Source organism: Acartia tonsa, chromosome 1 (assembly GCF_053477335.1).
Source record: "Acartia tonsa isolate MP-2025a chromosome 1, ASM5347733v1, whole genome shotgun sequence".
Taxonomy (NCBI): Eukaryota; Metazoa; Arthropoda; class Copepoda; order Calanoida; family Acartiidae; genus Acartia; species Acartia tonsa.
This window is the reverse complement of record NC_137260.1, coordinates 38562785-38587731: the sequence shown is the minus strand read 5'-3', so window position 1 is coordinate 38587731 and position 24947 is coordinate 38562785. Positions and strand designations below refer to the sequence as shown.

General features: G+C 33.9%; 2 protein-coding genes across 9 annotated transcripts; one reads left to right on the top strand and one right to left on the bottom strand.

The window, feature by feature from the left end:
- Positions 1-5549: 5549 nt before the first annotated feature.
- Positions 5550-15236, bottom strand: LOC145319019 (uncharacterized). 6 transcript variants are annotated; one of them, XR_013879658.1, is made up of 6 exons: positions 15013-15236; positions 14229-14329; positions 13160-13921; positions 8348-10343; positions 7415-8149; positions 5550-5899 (listed from the first exon to the last, which is right to left on the bottom strand). XR_013879658.1 is itself a non-coding variant. In XM_080160839.1 (4 exons), the coding sequence occupies exons 2-4, from the start codon at positions 14251-14253 to the stop codon at positions 8557-8559; spliced, it is 2574 nt and encodes an 857-aa protein (XP_080016965.1). In that variant the 5' UTR covers positions 14254-14329; positions 15013-15236; the 3' UTR covers positions 8192-8556. The 6 variants fall into 6 exon arrangements, 1 of the variants encoding a protein (XP_080016965.1); XR_013879651.1 differs by having other exon boundaries at positions 5550-8149; XR_013879662.1 differs by lacking the exon at positions 7415-8149 and having other exon boundaries at positions 5550-5676.
- Positions 15237-17280: 2044 nt separating this feature from the next.
- Positions 17281-24812, top strand: LOC145318998 (uncharacterized). 3 transcript variants are annotated; one of them, XM_080160822.1, is made up of 7 exons: positions 17281-17692; positions 17911-18039; positions 18225-18418; positions 18682-18858; positions 19231-19817; positions 19931-22697; positions 22973-23112. In XM_080160822.1, exons 1-5 carry the CDS (start codon positions 17296-17298, stop codon positions 19546-19548), a joined length of 1215 nt encoding a protein of 404 aa, XP_080016948.1. In that variant the 5' UTR covers positions 17281-17295; the 3' UTR covers positions 19549-19817; positions 19931-22697; positions 22973-23112. The 3 variants fall into 3 exon arrangements, with proteins under 3 accessions (XP_080016948.1, XP_080016943.1, XP_080016955.1); XM_080160817.1 differs by lacking the exons at positions 17281-17692; positions 17911-18039; positions 18225-18418; positions 18682-18858; positions 19231-19817 and adding exons at positions 23513-23683; positions 23766-24812 and having other exon boundaries at positions 21983-22697; positions 22973-23139; XM_080160829.1 differs by lacking the exons at positions 17281-17692; positions 17911-18039; positions 18225-18418; positions 18682-18858; positions 19231-19817 and adding exons at positions 23513-23683; positions 24054-24810 and having other exon boundaries at positions 21992-22697; positions 22973-23139.
- Positions 24813-24947: the final 135 nt, after the last annotated feature.

Here is a 24947-nt window from a genome sequence, read left to right as displayed (position 1 = left end):
AAAAAAGTTGAAAAAGGAACGACTAACAGCTCAGCCGTTTAGCCGTTTTTTGGCTATTTTTAGGGCAAATCTGTCATAAATCACGTAGAAATCAACCTTTTGAAACATATTTTTGCTTTAAATCTTGTGAAATGATACAAAAAAAACATTTTTAAGATTTGTAGTACCATCAACTACCGGCTAGAACCGTTTGAAAACGTTTTGGATCGGAAAAGAGCATTATGTAGAGAGAGGTTTCGTGATGGATTTCGCTTGAAAATACCCAACAAATGGCTAAACGGATGAGCCGCCAGCCGTTAGCCGCTACTTTTCCAACTTTTTGTTTGATTTAGGGAAAATAGACCTACCAAGGATTACTCATGCAAAATTTTAGATCAAAATTCGAATTCTAAGTGCCATTTATACATTGATTACGAGATGGTTGCATTAAACCCCCCCCCCCCCCCCCCTTTATTAAAATCTCTTCATTTATCTAGTCCGGAGCTGTTTTTTAATGAAAATTACGGCTCCAGCAAAATATGGCGGCTCAACGGCTCCGCAACACTGGTTATTTCACAAAAAAGTTCCTTTTGAGATGTAGTTTCCCTAAAGGTATTTTTAAAAATTGGATTTGGCCTCCAGGTTGTCTCTGGACAGGTGAAATGTTTTTTAAGAGTTGGAGGACGAGGTACACTTCTAAAACACAGGGTGGCCACAGACTTTTTTTCAAAATAGCATAAAATAGTATGCAAAAAAAAAGTAAATAGTATGCAATAGTATGTAAAATTTTAAAAAATAGTATGCAATAGTATGTAAATTTTTTAAAAATAGTATGAAAAAGTATGCATTTTAAACAAAATAGTATGAAATAGCAAGCATTTAAAACATTATAGGGCCTTAAAATGTTGGTTAGCTATCAGGAAACCATTACTTTCTTGTCTTATTAGATTGAAAAACATAGTAACAAACACCAACATTCTATTCTGAAAAAAAAATTTTAAAAATGAGCTAAGAATAAGTAAAACAAGGATGACAACATCCATAAGTAGCGAAGCACAAAAAATCGTCGATTGGAATACGTAGATTTAAAAGGTTTTTACTAAAATCAATAATAGATTTATTGGATAAAATAAACATGAAACCTTGTTTTATTTTGAATGATGACGATGGTCAAATTTTGAAAATCGGACTATAAACACTGAAGATATGGAGAAAAATGTTAAATCTATAAAAAACAGCCTAAAACCTGCTAAAAAGGCAGTCTGGCCGTCATGGTTGTTTTCTTTAAAAGACGGAAAATTTAATTTTGATATCTATAAAACATATAAAAATAGCCAAAAACCTGATAAAAGGGAGTCTGGCCGTCATTGTTGTTTTATTAAAACGACAAAAAATTTAATTTTTAAATCCTTAACTTAAAAAAATTGGAAAATCGGAACATATACACTTAAGATATGGAAAAAAGTGTTAAATGTATAAAAATAGCCTAAAACCTGCCAAAAAGGCAGTCTGGCCGTCATGGTTATTTTGTTTAAAAGACGGGAAATTTAATTTTGTTATCTATAACTAAAAAATTTTGAAAATCGGACTATAAACACTGAAGATATGGAGAAAAATGTTAAATCTATAAAAAACAGCCTAAAACCTGCTAAAAAGGCAGTCTGGCCGTCATGGTTGTTTTCTTTAAAAGACGAAAAATTTAATTTTGATATCTATAACTGAAAAAATTTTGAAAATCGGACCATAAACACTGAAGATATGGAGAAAAATGTGAAAAATATAAAAATAGCCTAAAACCTGCTGAAAAGGCAGTCTGGCCTTCATGGTTGTTCCTTTAAACGACGGGAAATTTAATTTTGATATCTGTAACTGAAAAAATTTTGAAAATCGGATCATAAACACTGAAGATATGGAGAAAAATGTGAAAAATATAAAAATAGCCTAAAACCTGCTAAAAATCGGTCCGAACGCCAATGATGTTTTATAGTCAATTGTGCTCCTTAATGATGGGAATGTTGTCAAAAAATTTCAGCATTCTATCTTCTATAGGAGCTGAGTAAATCCCATTTCCCCCATAGCGTTACGGACTGACGGACTGACTGACGGACTGACTGACGGACTGACGGACGGACACAGTGAATTATAGAGTAGCTTCGCTACTAAAAATAAGTTGTTTATTGACTATTAAAAATTTTGGACTAGTAAAATAATTTTGTTGTGCACAGTGTCATAATTCATATCGTGATTTTAAAAAGAAATATTATATAACAAGGATGACAACATCCATAAGTAGCGAAGCACAAAAAATCGTAGATGGGAATACGTATAGGTAGATTTAAAAGGTTTTTACTAAAATCAAGAATAGATTTATTGGAAAAAAAACATGAAACCTCGTTTTATTTTGTATGATGACGATGGTCAAAGTAAATTATATTAAAGATGCTCATAACAATGGGAAAAACTATTTTGATACTGATATCCCATAAAAGTTTGAAAATTGGATCAAAATTGACTAAGATATGGGTAAATATGTAAAACATATAAAAATAGCCAAAAACCTGATAAAAGGCAGTCTGACCGCCATGGTTGTTTACTTAAAACGACAAAAAAAAATAATTTTTAAATCCTTAACTTAAAAAATTGGGAAAATCGGACCATATATACTGAAGATATGGAAAAAAGTGTTAAATACATAAAAAATAGCCTAAAACCTGCCAAAAAGGCAGTCTGGCCATCATGGTTATTTTCTTTAAAAGACAGGAAATTTAATTTTGATATCTATAACTGAAAATTTTTGAAAATCGGAATATAAACACTGAAGATATGGAAAAAAATGTTAAAAATATAAAAAAACAGCCTAAAACCTGCTAAAAAGGCAGTCCGGCCATCATGGTTGTTTTCTTTAAAAGACGGGAAATTTAATTTTGATATCTATAAATGAAAAAATTTTGAAAATTGGACCATAAACACTGAAGATATGGAGAAAAATGTGAAAAATATAAAAATAGCCTAAAACCTGCTAAAAAGGCAGTCTGGTCTTCATGGTTGTTTCTTTAAACGACGGGAAATTTAATTTTGATATCTGTAACTGAAAAAATTTTGAAAATCGGACCATAAACACTGGAGATATGGAGAAAAATGTGAAAAATATAAAAATAGCCTAAAACCTGCTAAAAATCGATCCGACCGCCAATGATGTTTTATAGTTAATTGTGCTTATTACTGGTGGGAATGTTGTCAAAAAATTTGAGCATTCTATCTTTTATAGGAGCTGAGTAAATCTCATTTCCCCCATAGCGTTACGGACTGACTGACTGACTGACGGACTGACTGACGGACTGACTGACGGACAAAGTGAATTATAGAGTAGCTTCGCTACTAAAAAATATAATAATAAATAATAAATAATAATAAATAAAGGTAAAGTTTCTGACAGGGGCGTCCAAGCTTTTTATTTTGGGGGGGTTAAAATTTTTTTAAGGGGGGTTAATTCGTTTTTTTTGGGGGGGGGGGTAAAATGGCGCGCGAAGCGTGCCGCAAATTTTTTTTACCCCCCCCCAAAATTTTTACCCGGGGGGTAAAATTTGCTTGGGTTGGGTAATTACCCCCTCTGAAATCTGTTGGCAGGGGTAAATTTAGTTTACCCCTCCCAAAATTTACCCCCGGGGTAAAATTTTTTGGGGGGGGGGTAATTTAAATTTTGTTAAATATATAGCATTAAAAATGCGCGCGAAGCGCGCAAAAAATTTTTTATTAGAGATTTTTTATTTTGGGGGGGGTATTTAGTATTTACCCCCCCAAAATTTTTTTGGGGGGGTAAATATCCCCTCCTAAATGGTTTAATAAATAATAATAATAAAAGTTCAAATAATAAATATTTTACAACAAAATGAGAGGATCTTTCTAATGACATAGAGAAACACATTATATTTATACATAAGGAAAAAGGATAAGAGGATGAATACTCACCCCTTTTTCATGGTAAAATACTACTTCCCCATCCCTAAATTTAGAAGCAGACGAAAATCAAAAACCGCCCAGGGCTTTTTGTAAGTCAATCATAAATAATAATGTGAATAAAAAGAAAAGCGATATTTAGCAAACAGCCGTGGGCGGTCAGAATCAGCTGAATGTTCATTATGAAAAAATTTCCCCCTTTTAAGAAATAGAAGGATTCATCTTTCATGAACAATTTTTTTTAAATAAAAATAAAATTCTATGTAATTTTTAATTAAAACATTAAAACGAAAATATCTGATCTAATATTCTTGCCTTAAATATGGAAATAGTAAAAAGTAAAAAAATATTTTTTTTAATAATTTTTAATCCTCCCATTTGAAAAGTAGTGGAATAGCAATAAATTTTAGCGCGGCAACAGCGCTGAGTAGGCCTCTAGGCCCACTGCCTATTTTCGTCTTCTAGTTGCTTCGATTCCTCTCTTTTATTTTTTTCTCTATGTATTTATATTAGTTTGTTAGGAGTTAATCATAAACCTCAGTAACCTGTAGGATCATTTAATAATAAAAGTACTCCTCAATGATATTAAAATTTAAAAGGAGAAATCTTTACATTGAATGTAGAAATACCAATAACTTTCAATAAAGGTACAACAATCTGAACTGAAAGACTACTTTCTTCTGGAAACATTTCTAAAAAAAAATTGAAAACCAAGTACCTAGCGAGTTTGCCGTATTTTCACAGTAGCATTTGATAGGTTATTTTAGGTTAGGTAAGTGTTAATGATGGCCCCGCAGGGTTAGAGCCCCCCGCAGGGACTAGAAATAGGAGAAAAGATACTGTGAAAATGCGATGAAACCTGCTACTTGGCTTTCTTTTCATGATCAAAAAAATCAGTTTGTTTTAGTTTCCTAAAAATTGAAGATTTATCTGAAATCCAAAGAAATAGTGGAAATAGTATGCAACTTTGGACAATAGTGGAAATAGCATATTTTTTTGGAATAGTTTGCATAGTATGCAAAAATAGTGGAAATAGTATGTTTGTGGCCAGCCTGAAAACACAATATGCCTCTTTTAAACATATTTAAAGATAAACGATGCACATTTTTTCATATTTACCTGTCCAGATACAACCTGCAGGCATGCAGCACCTGAACCTGGAGGCCAAATCACTCCAAAGGCAAAGCCTATAATCACTGTTTACGCAAAAATGTCTTAAGTCCCCCCCCCCCCGCTTATTGGTCTGTGTCACGCAAAAAGGGAATTAGAGCTTCTGAAATATACTCCACCCCCCCCCCCCCCCTCTTTACGCTCTCCAGCAAAACTCCTATTTTGACGTTTCTTATAATTCTCAAAAAGATACTTCTATGTTTACATGTTGCTACTAGATAAAAGTTAATCAAAATACCACAATTTACACTTTGATTTTTTGTCTCTTTTAGACTTTTCTGGGACGCAGCTGTATTAAAGTCTTCTATCTTAGCCTGCCCATGCTAGTTTTGAACAAAACTGTTTTCCTCATATCTAGCTCCTTTCTTAACTCGTGTTGATTCAGGAACATATATAGTTATAGAATAGCTATGCTAATAATAAAAATTATATTTAAACAACGGTCAACAAGAAGCAAGTTTTATTTGTTCTAACAAGATAATGGATAAGAATAAAGATCCTTTATTATTTGCATTTTTAGTGCTAATTCAGATTGACAACAATGTCAATAACAAATAATTATTCTGACCACTTTTAGAGGAGTAATTTTATATCAGGGATTAAGGAACAGGGTTATAAAACATACAGGTCAGGTATATTACTTTAGGAACAGGGATATGTTAACTGCAGAAAGCTTTTTTTATCTCCAAGTTTTCCGTCACAAAAGGAGAATCGATCGATGACATATTAAAATTTTGGTGTCATGTCAAAATTACTCCATGTGTACAGGCTTTTTATAATTTTTGTGATGTTACTATATAAACTAAAAACTAGCGGCTACGCCCCTAGAGGCCTCTAGTGGCACTTTAAATGTTTTTGTTTGTTAAAGTTAATTTTCTATGTACGATACCACCTTATTTGACGCTGAAGTCTCCCAGATTTTAAGAAAATTTTCAATTTTTTTTGTCATTTCTTTTGGGAGGGTGGTAGTACCCTCCCCCAAAATAGTTAAAAACCTTCCCAGGACATATGAGAATCTACCCTGTTAAGGAGAACCCGATCGGTTTAGCGGTTAGCGAGATCCTTCGGTACACACAGACAGACAAACATCCTGTTACTTTAGTATAAGGATAATTAAATAATTATTTGCGTTACTACAAAAGATATAAGGGGGTGGGGTTAACCATGCAACCATCTCGTAATCAATGTATAAATGGCACTTAGAATTCGAATTTCGATCTGAAATTTTGCATTAGTAATCCTTGGTACGCCTATTTTCCCTAAATCGAACAAAAAGTTGGAAAAGTAACGGATAACAGCTGGCGGCTCAGCCGTTTAGCCAATTTTTGGCTATTTTAAGGGGAAATCCATCACGAAACCTATCTCCACATAATAATCTTTGCCGCTCCAAAACGTTTTCAAACGGTTCTAGCCGGTAGTTGCTGGTACTGTAAATCTAAAAAATGGTTTTTGGTATCATTTCACATGATTTAAAGCAAAAATATGTTTTAAAAAGTTGATTTATATGTAATTTTTGACAGATTTGCCCTAAAACTAGACAAAAAACGGCTTAAACTTTTACAACTTTTTGTTCGATTTGGGGAAAATAGACCTACAAAGAATTACTCATGCAAAATTTCAAATCAAAGCTTCCTACAAAATTAATATTCATTTTACAAACATACATAAATAGGTGGATTAGGTTAGGATTTATGGCTTCGGAGCTGATCCCTGAATAGTACATCCAACTTGCATCATCCTTGAGTGTAACAATCTATAATACAAAGTAGAACGATGTCTGTCGGTCGGTCTGTTTGTTTGTTTGTCTGTAGCGAAGGATCTCGCTAACCACGGAACCGATCGGGTTTTCCTTTACAGGGTAGCTTCTCATATGTCCCGGGAAGGTTTTTAACTATTTTCTTTTAAATTTAAAATATGTACAATTATTTTGATCAAACCTCTTAGGGCAAAGCCGCTAGAGGCTAGGGGCGAATCCGCTAGTAGACCAATAAATCAATTATTTATTTGTGTCGATACGCAAGTATAAAAGGATAATTTAACCCTTGCCTAGTCATGGCCACCTGACCTGCCTAGCCATGGGCGCTCGGCCCTCTAACCATATAACCTAACCCACCTATGTATGTTTGCAAAATTACATTAATTTTGTAGGATTAAGTCTTTTGTAACTTAAACCTTTTGTAGCATTACATCTATTGTAGCATTAGCCCTTTTTTTAATTAGACTTTATGTAGCATTAGACCCTATGTAATTTGATCTTTTGTAGCAACGCCAAATTATCTGCCTTAAAAGTTGGAGACAAAATACATACGTATCTTACATTGCAACAACCCCTTCTGCTGCATATCTTTTTCATGATTAATAACATTATTCTTAATAATCCTAAAAACCTAAGAGGCCAAAAGTATCCCCCCCTAATGACTTAATCCTGAAGAGCTCACTGAGCACAAACCTAACCTGATAAATCTAAATCTAACAATAACACTACAGAGGACTAATGTTGGCTACATTGAAAAGTTTCTTGGATAATTCTTATTATAAAGAAACATGATGTCTGTTTGTTTGTACCGAAGGATCTCGCTAACCGCTGAACCAAAAGGGTTCTCCTTAACAGGGTAGCTTCTCATAGATCCTGGGAAGATTTATTTTTTAGGAAGGGTACCACCACCCTCCCAAGAGAAGTCAATCCTAAAATAAAATAGTCCCTCCACAAAAAAAAATTGGGTTATTGAACTCAACTACACCCTCCTCAAGTGCCCCTAGAGGGACATTTGATTAAAAAATTCGTATTCTAAAAATTTATTATTAAAATCAATATCACTCCAGGTTTGTATATTCTGCAAATTTGACCCGGCTGAGGGGGGGTTAAAAAAATGTGGTTGGGGGGAAAAAATGTAAAAATTAAGAGGACTGAAAACATTTTTTCATTTTTCTCCCTCTTTGTTGGAAAAAACTAGGAGGGGAAAAAAATATAAAAATTTGCAGCAGGGAAAAAAAATCAATCTTTTGCAGAATATACACCCCTGTATCACTCTGTCCCTTAATCCTTGATTGAAGATGGAAGTTTTATTTAAGATTATTAAGGAAACAATAATAATTTAATTTTTGACATTTCTAATTTCAATACATCAAATTACATTTTAATTATTTCTTTAAAACACAAAAATATCTACCTAATCTATACAATTTAATACTTAACCAAACTAAAAAAAACAACAAAAATTTCTTAAATGCAAACTTCCACCTTTTAAAATTACTCCTTAATTCAATTAATTATAGATAATAATTGCTCCGCCTATAATAATCCTCTGAGGATGAAGAATAATGACTTGGGTAATATGGCGATGGTAGCATTTCTGCAATGCCTCTCCGGTTATAATAATGGCACATTTCTGTTTCGTCGTCGGTAAATGTAAATTTATCCTGTTGATGATCGTATTTATTGGCCCTGTATCAGAAATTATCACTTCGGCCACTGCTAGAATAAAAATGCTTGTCTCGTTCATTTAAACTTCTGTAGGTTGGCTGTCTGCGATCAAGAGTGGCCGGGCGTTCCGTGCTGTTCGAAGTTCGGAAGCGTCTTAATGATATTGGGGAGGAGAGATTCCAGGAGGAGATTCTCCAGCCTTGAGGTAGAAAGCTTGACCTTGATGTTGTTGTTGTAGTCACAGGCTCGCGGCCTCTTGAAGTTGAATTACTACTACCAGCCGTCGAAGAGCCGTCTGGAACAGGCAAGCCTGGCTTTCGTGGCGAGGCTAAACTGGAAGAATCCAACCTACTTCCGACAGAATAATCTCTACCACTTGCCCCTTTCCCTCCACTATCAGAGCCTCGTGAGGGATCTCTTTGTTCACCCTTTCGAGGGCTTTCAATTTTTCTCAGTGGTCCTGGATCATTGTCATAATACTTTCTACTTGCCTGGGGTGTTGTGGTTAAATGATGGCTAGTTGAAGAATCTTTTCCAGAATCAGTTCGTTCGTATGAATACTTTCTTAGGCTACTGCTTGTTGTGTAATCTCGTGGGGACGAGGTACCGTCATTCACAAGAATATCATTCCGTTTTGACCGCAGCGACGTGTAATCTTCCTGAGATCTTGAACTAAAATAATTAGGCCGCGAGGAATGGTAAGTATTTGATGGGTAGTGATGATAACTTGACGTTCCAGACGTTGAACTATAATTTCTATAACCTGATGTGGAAGAGTTGGACGGTGATCTATAACTGGTGGGTGAGGTTGTGGTAGAATGATATGCAGCCGGAGGATAATGGGAAGGACTAGATGAGGTAACCATGTAGTTAGAAGACGAGCTAGATGATTTATTTTGAAAGGCGGAAGGAAAGTTAGCAACACCTCTGCTACTACTACTACTACTATAGGATCCATTTAATCTGGTGGAAGAATCAGCCTGGTGCTGCCGGTAACTAGAACTATTTCCCCCAGCTGCAGAATGCTGTTCAACAGACAAATCCTGCAGCCTTGGGTTATCACAGCGGGGCGAGATCGATTCCCCAAAACGGGAATACTTGTCCTCTCGACTAGAGCCTGACCGTTGAAAGTCAGAATCTGAAGATTTGCCGCCAGCCGAATCTTTAGTGTAAAAGTTGAGCCTGTTGAAGGAAGAAGAAAGGCCGGAGGTGTAGGAACTTTCTTCGGCCCCCGAACTACCACTGTTCGGCTTGGTAGGATCATCGATGGAATGATTCTGAATGGGTGTCTGTAACCGCCGGGATTTTGGCATTCTTGGACTGGGCTGAGGTTTAAATACTTGAGGTTCATTTCTAGTTTCAACAGAGGTCTTTCTAACCGGCCGACTTTCAACTTGCTTATTTGGGTCTCCAGAATGATTAGAAACTCTAGAGTACCAGGCCCCAACATCAACTTTCATATCAATATATTTCACTATGAAAGGATGCTCTAATAACTTTTTGTATTTAGGCCGAATTTTGTAATTTTTTAACAGGCAGTCCTGTACAAATTTTCTAAATTCTGGAGAAAATTCTGGCGGTAGACTAGGAGGCTCCTCTTGGATAACCTTTGTTAACACTTCAAATTCTGTCTTACAGTCTCTGTATGGAAACTGGCCTGTAGCTAGCTCTACAAGAGTTATACCCAGACTCCAGACATCCGCCCGGATATCATAATCCGGATTTTTAGGATTGGGCGGGTTAATTCGCTCTGGGGCCATATAGGCTGCGCATCCAGCACTTCGGGTTTTTGCTTTTGAATCAACCAATCGACCTGAAAATATATATTTTGTTAATTCATTTTTATGAGTAGGAAATTAAAAATTCACCTATGGGGGGGGGGGGGAAGTTTTGACACATTTGCGTAAACAGTGAGTATAGGCTTTATCTTTGGACTGAGAGGATAGGTTATTCGAGATAAAACCATTCTTATATGATGAATTTTCCCAAGTTTTAAGATTTTTTGTTTAAGCCTCTAAGTTCAGGAGCTGCAGGCCTCCAGGTGTATGTATGTAGCCTTGATTTTTTTTGAAATGCATATTTTTTTCATAAGTTGACTTCTAACTCTTCAAAAAAAATTCATTTTTTATTTTTACCTGTACAGAGAGGACCTGGATGCCTGCAGCTCCTGAACTTGGAGGCCTATCCAAAAAATCTTTAAACTTGGGAAAATCCATCATATAAGAATGATTTTATCCATAATAACCTATCCTCTCAGTCCAAAGATAAAGCCTATACTCACTGTTTACGCAAATGTGTCAAAACTCCCCCCCCCCCTTAAATCAGATAAATTTTCATGAAATGTGACTGTCTTTTCTTATAAAATCAGACAATTTTCAGAAATATTGATGGATACTTACCTACCTAGTCTTGACTACAAAAAAATTAAATTATATGAATAACGGTTCTAAACCCAATTTTTTTTTTTTTTTTTTTTTTTTTCAAAAGTATGGCTTTTTATTTCAAAAATAGCTTGTTTAAATTGGAGTGCTTAATGTGTTTGGTTAGGTAATATTTTCTTGAAATGTAGAAGTTTTTTTTGGTAGTTTCTTCAAAGTACCCATCGAGGGAGAAGCGTAGTTTTATTTTCTTATGCTTAACCCCTGCGGGGCTAGCCACTTTCGGGGACCAACTTTTTTGAGTAAAATCGAGAAAAAACCCAGAAAATATGTTAATGTAAGAATTATTTAGGTACCTATAGTTAATCATAGGTTGACACGCCATTATTCAAGAAAATAGTCTACCTATTCTTATTTATTCAACAGAAGTCTGTTTTCAAATTGGAAATTTCATTGCTTCGTATCCAAGAGGGGGGGAAGTTTTGACACATTTGCGTAAACAGTGAGTATAGGCTTTATCTTTGGACTGAGAGGATAGGTTATAAATGAAAAAATCATTCTTATATGATGAATTTTCCCAAGTTTTAAGATTTTTTGAATATGCCTCCAGGTGTAGGAGCTGCAGGCCTCCAAGTGGTCTCTGAACAGGTAAAATTAAAAATTATTTTCGCCATGACTCGTATCGATAAAATTTTTTTTTGAAGAGATAAAGGTCAACTTATTAAGCAAAATATGCATCTTTTTCCTTCAAATATGTAAATAACATTTAAAAATATGCATATTTGTAATATAAAATGTCTTCTAACTCCTCAAAAAAAAATAATTTTTAATTTTGGATTTGGATTTTTACCTGTCCAGAGCAACTGGAGGCCTGCAGCTCCTAAACCTGAAGGCCTGCAGCTCGTGAACCTGAAGGCCTGTAGCTCCTAAACCTGGAGGCCAATCCAAAAAATCTTTAAACTTGGGAAAATTTATCATATAAGAATGATTTTATCCCTAATAACCTATCCTCTCGGTCCAAAGATAAAGCCTATACTCACTGTTTACGCAAATGTGTCAAAACTCCCCCCCCCCCCCTTATTTTCCGCTAGTATAAAACTGTCCAGCTATATTACGGTACGATACATAATTATTATCTGTAGATAGAACATTACATAATATTGCAAGATATTCTTTTTTTTAAAGACCCTGGATAAATAAAGTGAATTGGACAAAGTATACTAAAGTTATGTGTTAAATGGAGGTATGCAATGCATTTTTGTGATAAGATAAAAAAAAATAATTCTATTTATATAACTTCTTATCAGTGTCTAATTGTGTCATTACTAATTAAAATAGAAAAATAAATTAACAGGTAAACACATACCTAATGATTTATTAAGAATTGAAAGAAAAATATACTTTAAGGCTGTCTTTTTTATTCAGTCACTGAAATACAGAGAATACTCCATGAATAGTGTTTAGTTTTTTTAAGCTTGTATAAATATTATTTGTCCTCAATTGTATTAGATAAAGAGTCCTCTCGTTACGAGGAATATCACTAGAAGAAAACAAAACGAAGCCTAAAAAATGTGCGGAATTTCTTGGTATATTGAGTGACGAGTCTAGCTCCTGATGGCTAAAACAACAACAGAAGAAAACGAAAAGATTATAGATCTCAACTTCTGACTTAGAAAATTTCTTAAATAAAAAAGGTAGAATAACAAATCTTATTTCTAATATTTTAAGTATAAAAAAGCAGTCTATTTCTGTTTATGATGCGATAAAAAAATATTGTAATAAAAAATAGGGATGGCAATCCGGATCCGGGATCCGGAATCCGCCCAATTTTTGGGCTAATTTTGGAATCCGAATCCGGATCCGGAATCCGGTTTTTAATAGCGGATTATGGATTCTTAATTGGTAGGCTAAAATTAGCGTCTTGAGTTTTTTCTTTCAACTGCCTCTTTTTGAAGGCAAAGATTATCATCATTACATATAAAATCTTTTAAAATCTGGTTCGATTATCGAAAGTGAATTATAGAGTACACCAAGAACATTAATATTTAGGACATATGTAGCACTTAATTTTTATAATTTTTAAAAAAATTCTTTTGAAATACTGCTAGAATCCGGAATCCGAATCCGCCAAAAATAAGAATCCGGAATCCGCAAGGAAACCGCCATTTTTTTTGACGGATTCTTTTAAAAATCCAGAATCCGAATCCGGCCTAAAAATTGACGGATTGCCATCACTAATAAAAATACTTACCAGAAATCCCAAAATCACAGAGTTTGACATTGCCTTCATAATCTAACAAAATATTAGATGGTTTCACGTCCCTATGGATAACACCATGATTCACTTTTAAATAGTTCAAAGCGTTTAGGGTGGCCACAGCAACTTTGCCACAAATATTTTCAGGTACAGGGGCTTTGATCTGCTTGAGCAGCTTGTCAAAACAAGTTGCCATTAGCTCCATGCAGATCCATACGTCACTGGCGGTGATGAAACAACCGAGGCACACAACAATCTCCTTGCAGTCATGAGACTTCAACACAACATCCATGTCCATAACAATACGCTTGGTTTCCTCAGAGTTGCCGGTCCGCCGCATTTGCTTGCAGGCAATTATTTTACCGGTCTCCTTATGGCGCATTTTGACGACATGGCCACAAGTACCGTTTCCCAGGTCACCTATGGGTTCTAAATCACAGATTGGTGTGGGATATTTTCTGCCGTCAATTTTGAGCACACCAGATAATTTCATAATTTCGTCAAGCTTTCGTTCATATTCATCCTGTGATGGTTTGGGGAAATTATCAAATCTCAACCCTTCGCGGGACAATGGTGCATTTAGGTTAAATGAACCTTTCACCCGACGGGTGACTGGAGATAGACCAATAGGGCCATCTAACGGAAGACCTAGTGAAGGCCTGGGACGCCTAGTCTCTCTGAGAGAGCCACCTGGACTTGGAGCAGGACTGAATGAATCATCTGAATGAAACTGGAGTTGCATCTTCGTCTTGTTCTAAAGTTTGAACTTATTTAAGTTGTGGTTATTCTTTATAATAGCAAGAATTTTAAGATGTAAAAAAAGATACCTACCTACCTGACTGTTACAAAAAAAAATTTAAGTCCTTGTAAACAGAAACATATATAGCAAAATTGTATTTTTTACATTGAAAGTTGACTCTTAAACAGCAAATATTTAAATATTTCATTGCTTTTGCGTTTGGCATTTTGGTTAAGAATTCGTAATCAGGGCTAAAATAAAATAACTTTTAAGTTTAACAATTGCCTAATCAATTTCATTTTCGACAAAAATAAGTAAATTCCTTAAAGTCTTCAGGGTTGGAACCCATATTTTGATTGATTAATTTATTGCTAAATTCTCCTCAAATAGAGGAACCGTTGGTTTTATTTTCTAAGTCATTTCGCCTAAAATAAAAATAAATATTTTATTTAATGTGTACAATTTACATCTATTAATAAAGTAGAATCAAGAATAAAAAATAGCATCACATAATAACTTTTATTGTTTTAAATGATAATCCTAAAGCTGTCGACTGAAAGTTTGACAATATCAAACTGAAAACGTTTGTATTGAAAAAAAGGCAAAAGAAAAATTGACTCTGTTGAAGTGAATACTCAATTTCATTCAAAACAGATGTCTAGATTATGAAGAGCTAAGTACATTTAAGATAAAGTTAAGAAAAGTTACATCAAAATAGAAATATTAAATTTGATGAAATTAATAGTTAACAATTTATAAGGGATCTTTTGTATCATTCTTCCTAGTGATTTTAAGTAGGTAATTTAAATTTCATCTAATAGATATATTAAAACATGCATCGACTGATTTCTATCACTATGAGGTCATTTAGACAATTTGTTCTTACACTTCCTAAAAAACATGAAGTTTTAGAGTAAATAAGGTTTTAATAAGAGAATAGAGAAATAAATCTCTCAAATCGCTAGTCCACATGGGTTGCACTTTTAAGGAAAGCATTATAAATGTCTTGGGGTGGTTTTATGCTATTTTCCTGTCCTCCCCTTGGGACTAGGAAGAAACTTATGTATTCGACTTAACAAGAAAGTCCTTACTTTTAACTAAAACTTACCATAAAAGGCGTGATGAATTTCAAATATATCGACGTTCACATTTTTTACATTAGCACATTTTCTTTTTATAGTTAATTATATAAATATTAGAAATTGCATTATTTTTTTAATACAACAACGTATTAAATTTTATTCTGCTTGCTGTGTATGTGTGTGTGTGTGTGTATGTACACAATAGAGGATATTTGTGGGATCAGCTGATTCTAATCTCGCGGATTTTTAAACTACAACCTTTCTCTGAATACAGTAGCCGACAAAAGAGATATTGACAACAAAATAGCAGCAAATCTTTACTTTTTGAACATTTTTATTTTCTTACTTCGGGTTAAAAAATTGTAAATTTTATTTTTGTATAAAAACTAAGGTGCATCATATTTCTGTAAATATAAAATTTTATTTTGAAAATTAAATTGGAAAAGTTTTGGCAACTTGTGCAAAATTTTTGGGTGTGGATACATTTCATTTGTTGATTTCTAAAATATTTCTGGGTATACTATAGGTAAACTAAAAATTTATATTTACGGCCCTTTACAAGATAAATTTCATAGTAAATATTCTATTTGATAAAATATTAGAAACCTTGTAAAAATATATATACTTTTTCATAATGTAAACACACCACAAAATTACTTTTATGCCTCGATATTTTGGGGGGGAAAGTGTGATTTTTGAGCCAAAATGCTTCAGAAAGGCTAAATCAATATGATTATTTTAAAATTCTTATTTAGAAACATAGAAAAAATAGCATGAATAATAGAAAAATCAAAATTATGGCCATTTTTTGTTGAATTAATGAGGAATATTGATATTATTTTATTGATCGATTGCTGAAATTACATCACGGAGCATTCTCGAAAATTTGCGCGTCGCACGTTTTTATAGCCTGCCGGCACACGAGTTGAAATCTCCTAAACTTACTTTAATACAAAACGTTTTTCATATTTTCATTCGTTTTCATTACACCGATAGAGCTAGTACTCTCTCTTACATCGCTTTTTAATACGTTTTCAACAGTAAGTTTTAGTTTTTAGTGTATTATATATATGTTTTTTCAACGTATTTTTTCATTTACTATTTTCAGTTGGGGATTTTATTTGCATTTGGGGATTATTCAAGAGAATTTAAATAGTAAATGGAGATTGGTTCCTAAATACTTATCGAATTCTTCGAATTTTCCCAATATTAAAACTCTTTTAGCTTATTTTCGACGGATTCTTTAGTGATTTATGGAATATCGATCGATAAAAAATATTAATTGTAGCATAAGGAAACGAAATAAGACGTTTTTAATGGAATAACATGAAGTTACAAAATGGCCATTTTTTGTTGAATTAATGAGGAATATTGATATTATTTTATTGATCGATTGCTGAAATTACATCACGGAGCATTCTCGAAAATTTGCGCGTCGCACGTTTTTATAGCCTGCCGGCACACGAGTTGAAATCTCCTAAACTTACTTTAATACAAAACGTTTTTCATATTTTCATTCGTTTTCATTACACCGATAGAGCTAGTACTCTCTCTTACATCGCTTTTTAATACGTTTTCACCCACCCTCCCTAACCCTTTAGTTATTATTAGAAATTTTTTATTTTTCTGCTTTCTTAATTCCGGTATTTTTATATTAATATTGTTTTTTCTAAACTGACATACTTACCTATTCATGTCTCTAACATTTTTTCAGATCAACGTTTTTTATCATGACACCATTCGAGTTCTATAAACTCAGGAGTGTTAAGTCATTCCATGCTCAAAATATAGTTGCCTATAAGCAGATTTTAGGCTTAAACCTGCATTATTTTGTCGTTTATCAAAGTAAAACTGATAAACATTTAGTAGTTAGAGAGTTGATTAATCGTGCATCTTGTTATAAAGAACAATTAGAAGAAATTAACCATACTTTAGATGACGATTTTTTCGCCGCAAAATCTGTTTATGATAATTTTGGCCAGTTTTTTAAAGATTTCGAAGCAGAATGTCGCAACACCTTGTCACTTCTTGATTAAATTAAATTACTAAATTTTTCTTTTTCTTTCTTATTACAAACAATTCTTATTTTTCTTTCAATTAATGTTTCACCACTATTTTCTTGAAATAAGTTAAAATTTCTTTCCTTTTTCAATTTTTCTTTTCTTGCAAAATACTGAATTGTTAAAAATTACAGCATGTTTTTTATTTGTTATTATTTTTGCATGAAATTTTTCGTGGATGTTTCTTTAATTTAACGTTATTGTTAAATTTTTTTTCTTTAAATTTAAATTTCCTCTTCAGACCTAAAAATGCCTGTTCCTACAGGGCATTCACACAACTCCTCAGATGAGGATAATAATCCCCCCCCCCCCGCATCCACAGTGGTTCCAACCACAAATTTGGCTAGATCCTATTCAGCCCCAGTCAATACCTCAGCTCCCTCGTCGGTTGTAGCTCCAGGTCCGTCATCGGTAGCACAAACTATTATTCCCCAGGATCCTAAAGATCCCTTGGGGTTAAACAACCTTCCCCCAGCGGGCTCATATTTGCCGGGGATAGGTTTTGTGCCACAAATTAATCAGCCTCCGAAAATGACAGCGCGACCTCAAGAGTCTGCAGCTCCAGCGCGACCTTCAGTGTCAGCAGCTCCCCATATTGAATCTGAGAAAGTTAAGATGCCTGTCAGACATGCTTCAGTGTCTTCAGGTAAAATTTCATGCTTAGTTTCTCATGATTTTGATTCATTGATTTAGAAATTGAAGTTCATATGAATTTTGTCTTCTTAACAAATTTTTTACCTTTCCAAACATTTTCTTTCTCAAACTTTTTTAATTTTCCCCCCCCCCCCCCTCTTTTTTATTCTTTCTTTTTTACTACCTTACACCTTTTTCCATTTTATTCTTTTTAAATCTTTTTATTTTTAGATGATTTTTCCCCTAAACGTAAGAAGTCAAAAAAGAAGAAACGCTACTCTAGTAGTTCCTCTTCTACCAGTTCTTTCTCGTCATCGTCGAGTTCTTCGGAATCAGATGAACCTAAAAGGAAAAGAAAAGGTATTTTTTTCAATATTTAAAAGGAAATCCTTTCTTTCTCTCATGTATGAACTATTTGAAAATTTTCCGATATTTTTTTTTTGGTTCAATTATTTGAAAGACAAATTTCTTGTTTTCTATGAACACCGATTGAATATTTGACGTTATTCTTCGGATTATTATGCTTTCATACATTCTTTCTTTAGGAAAGAAGAAGAAAAAGAAGAAGAGCAAGAAGCACTCTTCCGATTCCGACAGTAGCAGCCAACTAGTAGGCGGCCGAAAAGCTAGACGTCGCCTCCGGCGAGCAGCTGAAATACTGTCAGACCCACCTGCTTGGATTGGCATGACGACAGCAGACATACATGCCGAACGGGAACGCCTCTTCGAACATTTAAACGTAAGAAAAACATTTTTTGGAAAAATTTTTTGGTCAAACATATATTTTTTAATATATGTAGGGGTTATTTAGTCTATTTAAACAAAAAAAGGGCAGTTATCTTGGGTTAAGGGCATTTTCTTTTCTACATTTCTTTACAAAAATTTTTTTCTCTTTTCCACATTTAAGTATTTTTCACTATCTCAAATATTAAGTTTTTTGTTTATCTTTTTTCAAATTTGAAATTCCTTTCTTGGAAATCTCACAATAGTTTTTCTATTAAGTCTTTGGAGGAAAAGAATGACGTCTCTCTCACATTTTTAAAATGTGTCTTAAGAGACACCTGCCGTTCGAAGAATTATGTCGAGGATGCTGCGAAGCGTCTTGTGGCGCTGAAAGCCCCCAAGAACTTGTTATATGACCTACAGCAGTCGCTGCAAGCCTGCTATCAAGCAATAAAGGCAAGAAATTCATAAAATTTTTCTTCTTTTTCGTTTTGTAATAACTAAACCTATGCCAATTTTAGTTTTCTTTATTTCTTACGTACAAATTCGATCAATAGGAATCGTTTTTTATTTATGATATTTATTTTTTTCAAATGTGCTTTTTTAATGAAGACGTGCAAACATTTGATTAACACCAGTTTTATTAGCTCCCGCACCACAGAAAAAAGGTTCATAAGATTATTCTGTGACATTTGCATTATTTTTCAGTTCATTTAAGTTTCATTATTTTTATCTACAGGAAAGATAATTCCTACAACACATTTCTTTTCATGGAGCTAAAGATTAACATATCTTTTCTAAATTATAAAGATTTTCATTTTTATCTAGATAGCTGAAAGCTCCATCGGGTATATCGAACTGGCTTTTTCGAAAAACATCGGCCACGCCAACCGGGTGGCGCTAGCAGGTAACAGACGCTACCTCACCACCCAGCAGCAACGGATCTCGGATTCCCTGCCGGACTTTCGAGGGGACTATAGCAGAGGAGCACGTGGCGGCTTCTCTAACGGCCGGTTTAACTCAAATGGAGGCTCAAACCCTAGGGGTAGAGGATCTCGAGGACGAGGTCGAGGATCTCTTCGCTGTCACGGATGTAACGGCGAAGGTCATAAAGTCGAAGACTGTCCTTCCGCCAACTCCAAATAATGAGTCCACCCCGCTTTACGCTATTCAAGATTTAAACCTACAGATACCTACCTCAGACATTCCAAATTTTCATATCGCTTCTCTAAAAAATTTTTGTTTCACAGAAGATTATGACCATTATAAACGTTTATATGATATTCAATCGGATTTTTTATCTAGTTATTCGCCAGCTTATTCGATTCATTCACTTACAGCAATTAATTTCTATAAAAATATTCTCCATGCACCATCTTTTGTTTTGCAAACACTTACCTTTGGATATCAACCAGGTAGATTATTGAGAATAATTCTTTTCACATTTTATTTCTTATATGAAATTGTTCCAAAAAATTTTTTTTTGTTTTCTTTTTACAATTATTCTCCATAATCTATCTTTTTTAAGTTTTTACATCTCCAGTGTTACCGTATTTCGAGAAGAACAACAATAGCGCTGTCCGCAATCCAGAATTTGTCCGTCAAGAGATTCAATCTTTGCTAGACAAAGGTATTATTGCTCAAATCGATCATCAGCCTTATTGTTGTTCACCTCTTACGGTAGCTAGCAGAACATGTAGTTTAACCAACACAACTAAACTCAGGAAATTTTTCGACACATAAATATTATCCTAAATTTCTTTTTCAAATTTTTTTTGATTCCCCTCTTTTTCTACCCCCCCTTTTTATAAAATTTTCTTTTCGTTTTCAATTCTTTTCCCTACCTCTCAAATATTTTTTATTTGTTCAAATTCAAATTTTTTAAAAAATTCTTTCATTTTTTTTTCACCCCTTTTTTAATTTTTTCGAAATATTTCCTGCTTTTAGATTGTGCATCGACTTATCTCGCCACATTAATCTACTTCTCCAGCCAGAGAACGTCTCTTTAAATGATATTAAGACAGTGCTGCCTCGCATTTCTCAGGATGTATTTTTTACATCTTGGGATTTGCGGGGCATGTACCATCAAGTACATCTACATCCTGCCGTTACTGAACTTTTTGGTTTTTGTTATAAAAATGCTGATAATTCCTATTCTTTTTACAAATATTTGAGGCTTCCCTTCGGGGTTGCCTCAGCCGTATTTCTAGTTGATGCCTTGATACGCCCAGTTAAACATTTTTGTCACCGTCACAATATAGACGTGAGTGTCTATATTGATGACGGCCTGACTGTCGAAGTAAATTATTTTAAATGTCTTCTTAGTACTCACTTTGTCCTATCAGTTTTACTATGTGCAGGTTGGCATTTTCAACTTTCTAAATGTCAACTAGAACCTGTTCGTCGTATACAATATTTAGGTTTTATTCTTGATAGTAGTAAAATGATAATTTCTTTGCCCATTGTTAAAATTCAGAAAGTTTTATTTCTTCTTGATAAAATTTTAGCTGCTTTTGATTCTAACGATCCTGTAGATGTTACTATGTTAGCCTCCTTTCTAGGCAAATTATGTCATGCATATTTTAGTCATGGAGATTTTATTCGCGTCGTGGCAAGAAACTCTAATCATGCCCTTGGTGTTTACACCTCACAGTATGGCTGGAAAGGAGCTTTGTTTGTCAATGCAGATATGTTTCAAGAGCTGTCCCTCTGTAAAGAACATTTTGTTTCTTTAAACGGGCAACCAATTCGTACTGAATCCAAAACAATAGAAGTTTTTTCCCCCCATCAAACATCTTTCTTGATTGACAACATTGATCCTAATGATTTAAATAAACATTGTAATATTTTTGTGTCAGACGCTTCTGACCACTCAGCCTTTTCATTTAAAGCTGGAGACTGTAAGATTATCTCTGATTATTTATTTACTCCACAAGAGGCTGAATTATCTTCAGGCCATAGAGAACTTTTAAGTATAGTTAAAGCTTTTGAACATTATAGCAATTATTTCGCCACCCTTAAAGGACAGCTGGTTATTTGGATAACAGATAGCATGTGCCTTTACTCTTTTTTGCGTATTGGAAGCCGTAATTTAGTTATTCAAAAATTATTAATTCAATTAAAAATTCTAGAATTCCAATACGCAATTCGTATTATACCTAAATGGATGCCCCGAGACAGTTCACTTATTACTTTAGCAGATTTAGGTTCTAAGCTTTTTAAATCCTCAAATGAATTTGGGATTAGTTCTAATGATTTTCAATTTCTTCAAAATTATTTTTCTATTCAAATTTCCATTGACTGTTTCGCAACATCTAAGAATTGTAAAGTAGAGAAATTCATTTCCCCCTTCCCACAACTAAATTGTTTTGATATTGATTTTTTCACAGTTTCCCTGACCAGTTCAGAATGCTACTACATCCACCCACCGATTTCTCTCCTTTCTCGTGTTTTTAATAAATTAAAATTATATGAGGATATAACAGCAGTGGTAGTTTTGCCCTTATGGCCGACATACCCTTTCTGGAATTGTATTGTTAAAGGATCTTATTTTAATTCTTTTGTAAAAAATTTTTCGCTCTGGGATCCTTACTACATTGCTTCTACGCCAAATAATCTTTTCAATGGTCATAAGACGTTTAAAACTCTCGCTTTATTGATTCATACCGGTAAAGACTATGCCATTCCTTTACCACAATTTTAATCAATATGTTTTTTAATGAATTGTACAAAATTTTTTCAGCATTTTTACAATGAGAACGTCTTTCAAACATTCCACTGTAAATTACCATAAGTTTAATGCTCAGTTACAAACCTTTAAAGACAATAGACCTCTAGAAAAAAGAGGCCCTCTGTATTTTCCGTCAGTTTTAGAGAAATACAACCTTTCCGAAAAAAGGAAACGTCATATAAAATTGACAGCGTCTTCTAGAACTAAGTCCACGCAGCTACTCCACAATCGTACATTACGCCGTTTTGAAATATTTTGCGAAAACAGAAATAAATCTCTGTTAAATTTTTCAAAAAAGGATTTAGCCGCCTACATTGAATACTTAGAGGATTCCGCAGCTAAAAAATCCGCCGTAGTCGGATTGGCAGGCGCAATAGATTTTTTAGCCAGTGCTTTAGATATGAAATCCCCTTGGACCCCCCAAATTGAAAGAATGTATCAGGGAATCACGAGAAGAGCCTCTGCAGAACAGCCTTTGACCAAAAAAGCGCCTAAACTGCCCATACAGTACTTGACTTTGGCCATCGACAAGCACGTGACACCTTTTCTAAAGAATCCAGATCAGGTAATTTGTTTCATATGAATCAATAAATCCTTTTTCAAATAATTTTGATTCATACTTATTACTTAGCTATTTTTAAGTTGTCGGATCAAACTACATTAAATATTACGGAATTTTTTACGTCTTTCTAATATTCACATTGATCTCTAATAGAAAGCTTATTTCTTAAAAATTCGAATTTAGTTTTTTTTTGGGCCAACTATTTTAGGACAAGGAGTTTTCTCCGCTTTTGTATTTTCTTTAATATTATTTTCTAATAGAAACTTTGTTTTCTTAAGATTCCAATCGTGACCCTCCGAGCAATCGTGGCCCAGCACCTTCAGTACAGCTTGTGCGCACGCATATCTGACCTGTTAAGATTAAGAGCCTGTGATCTAGCGGTTACCACACTAGGAGACACGCCAGCCATGAGCGTAACCTTCAGATCCTCTAAGACTGACCCTAGGTACTTATTTTTAACAAGAAAATCTTTCTTCAATTCTTTCTCAAAAACTTTTTTTCCCAGAAATTTTTTCAAATATCATACGACATTCTTTTCTATCTATTTTTACTTAATATTAAATTGGAAATTACATTATAATTGCAAAATAATTTTCTAATTCTTATTAAAAATTCTTTCAAAGATTTTCAATGTCTTAGTTTAAAATGTTTTAAATTACAAATAATTTTCTTAACCAATACCTATTTTTTCTACTGTAAAATTGTTAAAGAAAATTCCAGAAAATCTTTTTTCAAATTTATTATGCATTCTTCAACTCCGCATTTCATCTAGAATAGCGTTCGTTTTTTACACAAAAACATAAACATTATTTTTCTAGATTTGAGGGCTCCACCAGTTACGTGATCTTCAATGGATCAGAATATTGTCTTTATTCTCTACTGGTCCTGTATTACAATAGGCTCCGGTTGTATTCATCAGATACTTCCTGTCTGGATACGAGCTATCTGCTGCCCCGTACAGGGAATGGTACCACTTCGAAATCTTCTAGGCGAGTTTTTAAGCATAATATACTCACACATTTTTCTTTTTTAAGTTGTCACAAAATTTTATTGGTAATTATATTTTTTTAGAATCCTAGTCGCGGATGGACGTTACGCCATTTCAGCTTCCACCTTAATGAAGGATGTAAACTTAATTTATAGTAACTTAGGACTTAAACATAAAATTACATCTAAATCTGCTAAAAGCTTAGGAGTGTCATCTGCCTTTCGATTAGGTATGAGCGATGATCATATCCGAGTCTTAGGCAGATGGCGCTCCATAGCTACAGCTCAACATTATCGAGCTATTGATGACACAACGCTTATTGAGATTTTCTCCAAGATTATGCTAAAATCCTCGAGCACAGCAGTCCCCAGGTCTTTAGCAGCCCTTACAGACCAAGCCTCCAATTCCATCGCTTCACGGACGACTCCCTCTTGGTCCTCAGCCCATTCAGCACCCCTGAACCGCGCTCTTATCTTCCAAATTTTGTTAGCTTCGGGCTATCTAGACCCCCAAGGATGCCCTCTCAACAACGATGGTTATCCCCTCCCTCAAGACGTTCCGGAGGTTAGAGCTAACGGTGAAGATCTTCTAGCCATCGAATCTTCTCAAACCTTCATAGTAACTCTGCCGAACTAAGTTATTATGCATTTGTATTATTTTTATTTATGCTTTTAAATTTTGAAGATCTTCTAGCCATCGAGTCTTCTCAAACCTTCATAGTAACTCTGCCGAATTAAGTTATTATGCATTTGTATTATTTCTATTTATGCTTTTCAATTTTTTAAAAAAATGCTTAAATAAAACTGAAATTTTTAAATTGCATATTAGTTCTTTTCTCAGTATTTTTTCAGATTACTTAAAATGTTTTCTTTTTAAGAAAAAAGAATTTTTTAATAACTACCTACCATAAAATTTTTCGATTTCGAATTGGTTTTATTTATCCGATTATTCTCACGAATTTCTTCGTTTCATTTCGATTGGTTCCTAAATACTTATCGAATTCTTCGAATTTTCCCAATATTAAAACTCTTTTAGCTTATTTTCGACGGATTCTTTAGTGATTTATGGAATATCGATCGATAAAAAATATTAATTGTAGCATAAGGAAACGAAATAAGACGTTTTTAATGGAATAACATGAAGTTACAAAATGAACACAATCCTTTCTAAAGATATTTGTGAGCGCTCCAGTCAAATTTTTAAAATTCTGATACTGATTTGCAATGGTTTAAAATTTAAGAAACAAGACAATTTCGCTTATTAAT

What these genes read in the sequence shown, in the direction of transcription:
- LOC145318998 (XM_080160817.1), top strand. Translation starts at nt 22,155, where the DNA reads ATGAGAACGTCTTTCAAACATTCCACTGTAAATTACCATAAGTTTAAT. An exon ending in TTCTAAAGAATCCAGATCAG is followed by an intron (nt 22,698 to 22,972) that starts GTAATTTGTTTC and finishes TGTTTTCTTAAG; the next exon opens with ATTCCAATCGTGACCCTCCG. An exon ending in ACCACTTCGAAATCTTCTAG is followed by an intron (nt 23,684 to 23,765) that starts GCGAGTTTTTAA and finishes ATATTTTTTTAG; the next exon opens with AATCCTAGTCGCGGATGGAC.
- LOC145319019 (XM_080160839.1), bottom strand. Translation starts at nt 14,253, where the DNA reads ATGGGTTCCAACCCTGAAGACTTTA. An exon ending in TTCCAACCCTGAAGACTTTA is followed by an intron (nt 13,922 to 14,228) that starts AGGAATTTACTT and finishes AGTTCAAACTTT; the next exon opens with AGAACAAGACGAAGATGCAA. An exon ending in CTGTGATTTTGGGATTTCTG is followed by an intron (nt 10,344 to 13,159) that starts GTAAGTATTTTT and finishes ATATATTTTCAG; the next exon opens with GTCGATTGGTTGATTCAAAA.